The sequence below is a fragment of the Cydia pomonella genome, chromosome 3 (genome assembly GCF_033807575.1).
Source record: "Cydia pomonella isolate Wapato2018A chromosome 3, ilCydPomo1, whole genome shotgun sequence".
Taxonomy (NCBI): Eukaryota; Metazoa; Arthropoda; class Insecta; order Lepidoptera; family Tortricidae; genus Cydia; species Cydia pomonella.
The window spans coordinates 25,216,694-25,225,851 of NC_084705.1; the positions used below are offsets into that span (position 1 = coordinate 25,216,694).

General features: G+C 37.7%; 2 protein-coding genes across 3 annotated transcripts; one reads left to right on the forward strand and one right to left on the reverse strand.

The window, feature by feature from the left end:
- Positions 1–923: 923 nt before the first annotated feature.
- Positions 924–5,182, reverse strand: LOC133516388 (gloverin-like). Of its 2 annotated transcripts, none has more exons than XM_061849293.1 (5): positions 4,731–5,182; positions 3,698–3,790; positions 3,385–3,505; positions 2,409–2,594; positions 924–1,521 (listed from the first exon to the last, which is right to left on the reverse strand). In XM_061849293.1, exons 2-5 carry the CDS (start codon positions 3,778–3,780, stop codon positions 1,390–1,392), a joined length of 522 nt encoding a protein of 173 aa, XP_061705277.1. In that variant the 5' UTR covers positions 3,781–3,790; positions 4,731–5,182; the 3' UTR covers positions 924–1,389. The 2 variants fall into 2 exon arrangements, with proteins under 2 accessions (XP_061705277.1, XP_061705278.1); XM_061849294.1 differs by lacking the exon at positions 4,731–5,182 and adding an exon at positions 4,685–4,703.
- A 925-nt stretch (positions 5,183–6,107) lies between these two features.
- Positions 6,108–9,158, forward strand: LOC133516389 (gloverin-like). The gene is made up of 5 exons (XM_061849295.1): positions 6,108–6,175; positions 6,561–6,648; positions 6,940–7,060; positions 7,358–7,543; positions 8,148–9,158. Exons 2-5 carry the CDS (start codon positions 6,563–6,565, stop codon positions 8,277–8,279), a joined length of 525 nt encoding a protein of 174 aa, XP_061705279.1. The 5' UTR covers positions 6,108–6,175; positions 6,561–6,562; the 3' UTR covers positions 8,280–9,158.

Consider the following 9,158-nt stretch of genomic DNA (forward strand, 5'->3'; position numbering starts at 1 on the left):
TACAATAGCGGCTGCACATTTTTCATTGGTATATTTTTATTGGTAGTATTCCTAAAGAACTGATAATATGTTACATAGATTGAGACCATTATCAATAGATATCGCCTATCGCCTAGTCATATACTTTTAAATACTGTGAATGTGGATCTGGTTCTATTGTCACATTTATTTATCTTTTAGTTCCCAGTTCTGGTTATAAAATTCGGGTGGACCGTACGAGGAACTATGAGTTTACGCCTAAGCTATTAGAACCTCAGACGAATTCTCTGCTTAAGTACTATAGTTTGTGTCATCAACGATGACGCGCAGATTTGTCAAATCTAACCTTTAATAACATGATAATAGGAGTCAAGGCCCGCGTCCTTGTGAATGACATGATCTATAACTACTAACGAACGGGATTAAAAACTAGAAGTTGGTCACAAATGGCAAAGTTTTCCTAACGACTCTAACGAAGGTTTTACATAAGCGATATCTGGAATGATATTTCATATATTATAATCATAATAACTGATAGTGATAATACGCTACTGCTATGGAAGAAGTATTTTACTAAGTAAAATTTACCTTCTCAAACTCTAATATATCTTCTATTTCTCAAACTTCAGGAGTAAGTAGGTACAAGTACTTTCTTAGTTACTTTTACCTTGAAGAAACTCTTGTTTCTTTTATGTGTATTCCGAATTTCAACGTGAAAAAAACAGCCAAAATAGATTTTTGTCATCGCTCAGCGTAGTGTGTTTTGTGTTGCAGCCAACGTGCCGTGTACATACAAGATGAAAGGAACATTTTTTGTACAGATAGTTAAAAAGTGTTTCTGTTATTTCGAAATTCCGAACATTTTTTCTACAATGTCTACAGTTTTAAGTATGCTTAAACTTTTAGTAATATAATACTAGTCAAAGTAATATTAACAACTAAAGTTTGGAATATATTTATAAAATATTTAATAGTAATAATAAACACGCGATTTAAAACTTTAGCACGAAACTTGTACGCAAGTCTAGATTAAAATACGTGCTCCTACGATCACATTTGGTATACGTTTTATGACTCATTGATTCTATGTATAGCTAATTAAACACTTACCTGGGTGGGTGAGTGCTTTCAATTAACTTAAGACTGTTCTATATGGCCCTTTATGGAAAAAAACAGAACACATAAAACCATGGCTTAAAAAGAGAGTGACCTAGAAAGAGTAACAACCCAGTAATACTTAGTTGATCCACCCAGCTCTGCTCTGTGTGTTGTAACCTTTGCACGCACAACGCAGTTGCTGCAATGATATTACGATATGTTAAAAGCTCTCCAAAATTTAATAAATAAAAAATAAATACTTCCGTGTTTATTGACCTATCCTATCTATAGTTATATATCACAGGGTTACTGTTAAAACTTGTGTTCTATCTGTGCTTTGACGTTGACGTCGGGCTTGCCGCTGCCGGTGTGTGACACCCCGCCACCGGCTGAAAGCTGCGTATTCTTATCCAGTTTCCACACTCCCGCGCCGCTTGCCTCCACCTGTCAATAGTAACAATGTCATATCATCTTGCAATTAGGCACAGGTTAACGATAAAAAATGCGACCAAAATATGTCATGTGTCATTGGAAGTATATAAGTATTTAATTCAGAAATAATGTGTGATTGCTTAATTTTTCTGCTTTTTTAACAATTTATTGTAAGGTCCAATGTGTCAATTTATCCTAAATGCAGGTTCATATTTTCCAGTTTAAAAATGATCACTTTTTGAATTTGTTACGTCCCTTACGCACTCATTGGATTATTTATATGATTATGATGATGATAATGGCATCCCTTTTGCGCACTTCAATTAAGCGTTATTAGCGTCATTCTACATCTGTGCAATTTGGAGATACTTGGGTTTGTTTCATATAAAAGTAAAAATCAAAGGGAGTAAATCCATTGCGCTCGCTGTGCAGTGGGACCATTTGAGTTTACTTAATATTTTCGCGAGTGCCGTTAGTAAAAAAACAAGTGACGATGCAAACTAGTTACTAGGAATGCAAGCTACATGGAAAGAGGTTACACGTATCTGGATGAACCTAAATTAAAAGAGGCGGGCGCGAGCAATCGGTATATATCTATATACAGTACTGAGTGTGCGCTGTTCCGCAGTATTGTTATTTGTTTATTTAATCTTTAGAAGTAGGATTATGCACAATGTATGATAGTACAAATGGCGGACTTAATGTCTTATGTCATTCTTTACCAGTCAACCAAGTGTTGTTGTGTCAATTATTATTTTACTAGAAAAATACGACATTAATTATTAGTTTAGGTAACCCTGCCTATAGTTAGTTCGCCTTGAGTAAAATATATTTTGGTGACACCCCAGAAAGAGAAGGAAGAGTGTCGCATCGTTCAGTCTAAGCACAAGCATACTTACAGTCGTTTTTCCATGAATCTGCTTGCTGATGTCCAAGGCGGCTTTAGCGTTGTCATTGGCCCAGTCGAGCTTGCCCCCGAAGTGGTTGGAGTCCCCGGTGCGGCCTAGCACGCGGCTGCCGTAAGCTTCCGCGTCCAACTTGCCCCGCGCGTCGTTGAAGATGGTCTCTTTGTAGCCTGCCTTTCCCTGAGGTTAGAGAGGTAAGTTGGGATAACTAATTAATTTGGCGTAATTGGACCTTAATTGGACGTACCCGACGTCCTTAAACTACGTCCAAAAGAGAGGTATGGGCATTGTGAATGTTATCTCGCTTTGTGTGACAGCGGATGTCATTCCAGATCTAGAGCAGAGCCCAAATGAGGAAGTACCTCCATCTCACAGAAAACCGCAGCCAAATAACACTAGACCCTACTTATAGTGTTGTGTTCCAGCCGGTGAGTAAGAATGCCAGAGCTAAACGAGGGGGGGCGGGGGATTAGGGTCGGCAACGCGCATGTAACTCCTCTGGAGTTGCAGGCGTACATAGGCTACGGAGACTGCTTACCATCAGGCGGGCCGTATGCTTGTTGGCCACCGACGTAGTATTAAAAAAAAGAATATGTAAAATTGTACACCACTACAAAAATTGTACAGCTACTTAGTACAAAAAAGTGGATTTTAAACATTTATATTTTAAAGCAACTTCTGCCATTTGAAAAGTATATATTCATTATTTATCGTATTTTTGCATCATAAATTCCATATTCAAGCTGGTTTTCCATTGAGCATTACAGCAGTTATACGTGGTGAAGCAGATTTATCATAAGAATTTTATTTTCGACGCCGTCAAACAAATGGCTGCTGGAGTTGCAGGCGTCCATGGGCTGCGGTGACTGCTTACCATTAGCCGTAAGCTTCTTTGCCACCGTCGTGGTATTAAAAAACACAGACGAATTATAAATAAACAAACGGTAAAACGGGAATAACAGGTACTTACGAATAGCCCCTGGTCGGTAGAGCCCAATGTCCCAAAGACCTTGCCATCGCCGACTGGCTTGTCCCACGTGACGTCTCTTGGGTGACGGGCGTTTTTGGCCCACGGGTAATAGTTAGGGTACCTAAACAAGTGCGCAAATATTATATTATACTAACTTTAGTTACGAGGGACTATTGGTACTGCATAGATTCTGCGAGTTTCAAAATATTTCTACAGTAAAATATTAGTAAATGTAGGTAAGCATATAAAAAATATTGATGATATAAAATAAGTTTAAAATGTAATATTACTCTTGTAAAATGTAATTTAATACCTTTCTTTGTAACCCGGAGGGATCGATACTTGGGCCATCGCCACGCACACCAATGCAACCAAGACAGTAAGGGTAGACTGCATTTCTTATTTTCTGAAAAATAATTTAATTATTAGCTGATGCACTCCTAGAGATTTACTGCTTATACGGTACCTACCCACATATTTTTGCAAATATATATTTGGGTAGGTACCGTATAAGCAGGTATATATTTCTTAAAACCCTGGAAATAACCAAAACTATAAATAAATTATGACGTGTTTTTTTTTTATTGTACTTTATCTACATGAATAATGAATGTACAATAACTTTAAAAATACTTAATGTCGTCTTTTTACTGTGAAGGGGAGACTTTTACGAACTCAAAAAGGGCTAAACTGATAATGTTCCCGATTGTTTTCATTTAATGCCTTTCTTAAATTCTATTTCCACGATTCTTTTTATATTTTAGGACACATGGTTCAAAAGTTAGAGGGAGGGGGACACATTTTTTTTTCGGTGTGATTATTTCCAAAAATATTCATTTTATCAAAAAATGCTTAATGAAGATCCCTATTCGTTTTCAAAGACCTATCCAACGATATACCACACTGTAGGGTTGAAGCGGAAAAAAATGACACCCCCACTTTACGTGTAGGAGAGGTCCCTAAAAAATGGTGTTTTTTTATTTTATGGTAGGTACTACTTTGTCTGATTTATTGATTTATATATCCATGCCGAATTGCAGCTTTCTAGCTCTAACTATCACGAAGCAAAGCCTCGGACAGACAGATACCACATGCACACGGTGAAACGCGAAACGCGGAGGCGAATGGCGAAACTATAAGGGTTCCTAGTTGACTACGGACCTCTAAAAAATTACTCATAAAATATATTATATCCACTTAAAACAGGTTAAATAATACATATTAATTTAAAATTCGCGAGATATTTAGCTATAAAATATGTAGAAGAAATAGATATATATTCGTGTAATAAATGACCTACTTATCCGACAGTCAGGAAAAAGTATAATAAACAACAAACAACGTACTCTAGGAGATGGGTTTCGTAATGTAAGAAAGCTTCTTCCGTAGTGTATGTAGGCGGTTATTGTCTGGCATATATAAACGAAACTCGGCAAATGGTAAAGTCCCTCGCGGTAAAGAACCATTCTTCCTAAAAACTGTGAGTCACGTCAATGTGCTCGGATAGTTGCTTGGATTCGGGGTCATTCCCTCTTGTACGATGACGTCGTAAGCAAATAATAATGAGGCAAAAAAATAATTTATCTTTTTAGAACCATTACATTTAATTAATGAAATAGCATGACTTTAATTATTGTGGTCATCGATTTCATACACAGGTAGACTGGCTCCCGTATCCCATATCGCTATTTTTGCGATGTCACGGTTGAAATGTCAAATGTTGCATGATTACAGATGTTATAGAGTATGTAACTGAGCGTAAATCAATTACTCAAACCGGTTAGCTCACTATCGGTCATCTTACTATCGGCAATCCATCGTGGCTATTTGTAAAGTTTACTAAAATGAATTCACTCATTTACCGAACAATGTCGTGCTCTACAAGCACACTTTGGTAATTGACAGTATGGTCACAAATTTAATGGAAGACATTTTTTTAAGAAGAAAATCTTATAGCGAAATATTTATTTGCAAAATTTGACTGTTTGTAACCACGTTGTACGTATGTCACTGTCTGTAACTTTCATAAGTTAAATAGGACCCGTATTTATCTTACTCTGCAGTGATAAGTGGCGGGAAACATCGCCATTAGGCTAACTTGCGATAACAGTTGACTTAGTTATGGATTTGACATTACTTTACCTTGTTATAAATTGACCGTGAAATGGGTAATAACAGATGATTGCGCTTTATCCCTATTCGTTATATAACTACAAATATATATAGTATCAGCCAATAATATACCACCTCTGTTGTTTTTTATGATCAATATGAGACTTACCGTATAACTAAAAAAACTGTAATAATTTTTTTTAAGTTGACTAGATATACCTATGTAAGATATTTTTTTTAAATCCTCTGAGAAATAACCATTACATTTTTTATACTACCTAACTAAAATAGTGTGGTGATATATCGTCAGGTGACAAGCAAAACTCACTAATTACTAAAAAAATAATCAAAACAATCAACCTTATTTTTGTAGTATTATGGTTCATTACGTCTATGAACTTGTGGTGGTACTTAGTGAGTTTTGCTTATCACCTGACGATATATATATACCATATATTTCCTTATTTTATTTGGATATACTATATGTACGAGTATATTATTATATATTATAAGCTCAGCTATGATAAATTTCACTACGGTTCTAACCAAACAGTAATTCCCCTCGGAGCGAGGGCAGGGACTTTACCGTTCCTTTTATTTTAGCATATAAACGTCCGATCCTGTCATTCGAGCACAGTTGAAAGATATTTTCTTACGTTGCGAAGCCTACTATTAGCTAGTAAGTAATATGTTCCAACTGATTTTACGAGTAATAACAAGGGGTTGTAACTCGAATGTTATGAACTTCTGTAACATGATGATGTTACTCATGATTTTTTATTCAAGAACCATATCGATAACTGAGCATATATTTGATATGACCTACGTTCAGTTTTACGTCCGCTTGCAATTTAGTTTGGGTGGAAATTAAAAATCAACCTCGTTTTAAACCCTTTTATGGGTTGAATGTCAAATCCGTTCATAGTGCATTGAAGTTGGAGACTTTTGAAGAATATATGTTTCAAATTTTAAAAGCCCTACTTTCAATGGTGTAGCATGCGGCACGAAACTGTTTTATAAAATTATCTTTAGTGAAATATTTAATTCTAAATTATATTTTTCAGAAATGCAGTATTCCATTTTTGTCGTTATAACAGCTTTGGTGAGCGTGGCTTCAGCCCAAGTGTGGCTCCTACCTGACGGAAAAGATAAGTAGGTACAAATAATAACTAATTACCATGATTTGATAAGAAGGAATATGAAAGATAAAAATAGTGACAACATCGCTATTTACGCCAAACTATAAAACTAAAACCATGCAGTGCTAGAGACATAGATCTACATATAAGATCTGTGGCTAGAGACACAGGTATCGTGTGCGTAATTTAGCCTCAAATCGTTTGTAAAACTGTTGGCTAGTTCATTTTATAAACAATAAGTCTATACTTATTTCATCTGCGGGTTCTACTTTATCTGTGTATTTATATGTAATTTTGTTTACAGAGACCTATTTAGCAATGTTTGGGGCAGAGCACTTCGAAACAGCAATGGTGTTACATGGAACAAACCAGTGGGTAACGGCAATGTCTTCGGCACTCTGGGCAGCAACGACCAGGGGCTATTTGTAAGCTCAACATATTTTACTAATTTACGTGTTTAAAGAGCATTCACGGATCATACGGATCATAGGAAATACCACATAGACTAGCGTGAGCTAATGCCGGAAAGCAGCTCAGAACACGTAGGACGTAGTTGAGAATCCAAGCGTGACAAACAAAGTCGAGAGGAAAATAAGCTACAATTAGTGCAATTGAGCTTAGCATCTAATGATGTTTTTTTTTGTTTACTGTAATTTTGAATTTTTACGCCATTTTGTTCTAGTGACCAGTAGTATTAATAAGCTGTATGGCCATCTTTCTAGGGCAAGGCAGGTTACCAAGGCACCATCTTCAATGACGCGCGGGGCAAGATGGACGGGCAGGCGTACGGTACCCGGGTTCTGAGCCCAGCTGGGGACACTAGCAACTTCGGGGGCAAGCTGAACTGGGCCAATGAAAACGCTAAAGCCTCCGTGGACATCAGCAAGCAGATTCATGGAAAAACCACTGTAAGTCTTGACATTAACATAGAACACTTTTGCTGAAAATAAATATTTCACTCTGTGCTGATAAAAATTTAATTTATTTAAGAATTTGAAACCCAAATTCTGACTTATTATAATACTTTCTAATAAGCACAATCAACAGACTAGTATTTGGCGCTCCAATGCAAAGATGATAATATAGACTGGCAATTTTGTGGCGATACAAAAAATGTATAGGTACTCATCCCTCTTTTTGGGGTTATCTTACTAGAACAAGAAATACAGTATGATTCCCTCTGCCTACTGACAAGGGACCCTTGCAGGGCCGGATTTAGGGGAGGGCAACCGGGGCTACTGCCCCTGGCCTCCACAAAAGAGGGGCCCCCACAATAGAGAATTCGGAAAATTTACCATTTTATTTGGAAATAATTTGGGGCCAGGGGGCCTCCACTCCTTTATTGCCCGAGGCCTCCAGACCTCTAAATCCGGCAATGGACCCTTGTCAAACTATAGGTTTGTTTTTTTTTGTTTACTTTAATTAGTAAGAAGTTCTACCCTCGGTGTTAGTTTTGTAAAAAAAAAGAAGTATTTATCATTTGCTATACTGATTGATTGTTGTGTTTCACAGGTGGAAGCGAGCGGTGCGGGAGTATGGAAAGTAGACAAGAACACGCAGTTGTCAGCTGGAGGCTCCTTGTATCACGGCGGCAGCGGCAAGCCCGATGTCACTGTCAACGCGCAGATAGAAAGCAAATTTTAAAGCCCAAGAAGTAGCCGAGGGAGCTGTGTCGCACACCGGCGACAAGCCAAACATCACCGGCAACGCGCAAATAGAACGCAAGATCAGAGGGCCTACCGCGAACTACGTTCGACGTGTTGCCTCTCTGTCGCACTTGTAAATTCGTACGTAAGTGTGACAGGGTGGCAACACGTCGAACGTGGTTCGCGGTAAGCCCTCTGGCCCCATAGGTAACATGCCAATCGCTAACGCTCCGTAGCGAACGAAACGCAACTGTCACTGTCACACTAATATGGAAGAGTGATAGAGAGACACAAAGCGATTCGATGGCGAAGCGATTGTCACAGTGCCTAGGCCAATGCGCAGTAAAACGAAATTTCCAGCTGACCGCGCCGTGTCATATGTAGGTACAGTAAGCTGCAGAGATAACTGGCCCTCCTGCATAGGAACTTTTTTGGAGCGGAGGGTCAGTTATCTCTGTAGCTTACAGTACATCGACAGCCGATGGCTGCACGCAAGCCGGCGGCACCGCACAAGCAGAGCACAAATTTTAACATGCATATTCAGTGTGCTAAGATTTAAAATGTGCAACTTGCATATAAAATGTGAATCTATCTGCAGTTAGATTTAAAATGTGTATTGCTGCAGAGACTAACACTTGTATAGATTTTGCTTTACCTCGATATTAAAGATAAGATACAATATACTAAATGTGCCAACGAGGTGAAAATACTGCCGTTAGATAAATGTAAATAGGATTAAACAGTGTTATATTTCATAGTTTTAACTAAGGCAATTTTATTAGTGTATCGTTTACATTAATAATAACATACTAATCCTAAGCCATACTCTCAAAGACTGTTCCTAATGGATTAAAAATAAACTTTATTTAAAAAACTA

Bases quoted from the DNA above. Each gene is read 5' to 3' on its own strand.
- LOC133516389 (XM_061849295.1), top strand. From the start codon at position 6,563: ATGCAGTATTCCATTTTTGTCGTTATAACAGCTTTGGTGAGCGTGGCT. The intron at 6,649-6,939 runs GTAGGTACAAAT...TTTTGTTTACAG, and splicing joins CTACCTGACGGAAAAGATAA to AGACCTATTTAGCAATGTTT. The intron at 7,061-7,357 runs GTAAGCTCAACA...CCATCTTTCTAG, and splicing joins GCAACGACCAGGGGCTATTT to GGCAAGGCAGGTTACCAAGG.
- LOC133516388 (XM_061849293.1), bottom strand. From the start codon at position 3,780: ATGCAGTCTACCCTTACTGTCTTGGTTGCATTGGTGTGCGTGGCGATG. The intron at 3,506-3,697 runs GTATTAAATTAC...GCACTTGTTTAG, and splicing joins CCTCCGGGTTACAAAGAAAG to GTACCCTAACTATTACCCGT. The intron at 2,595-3,384 runs GTAAGTACCTGT...CTCTAACCTCAG, and splicing joins CTACCGACCAGGGGCTATTC to GGAAAGGCAGGCTACAAAGA.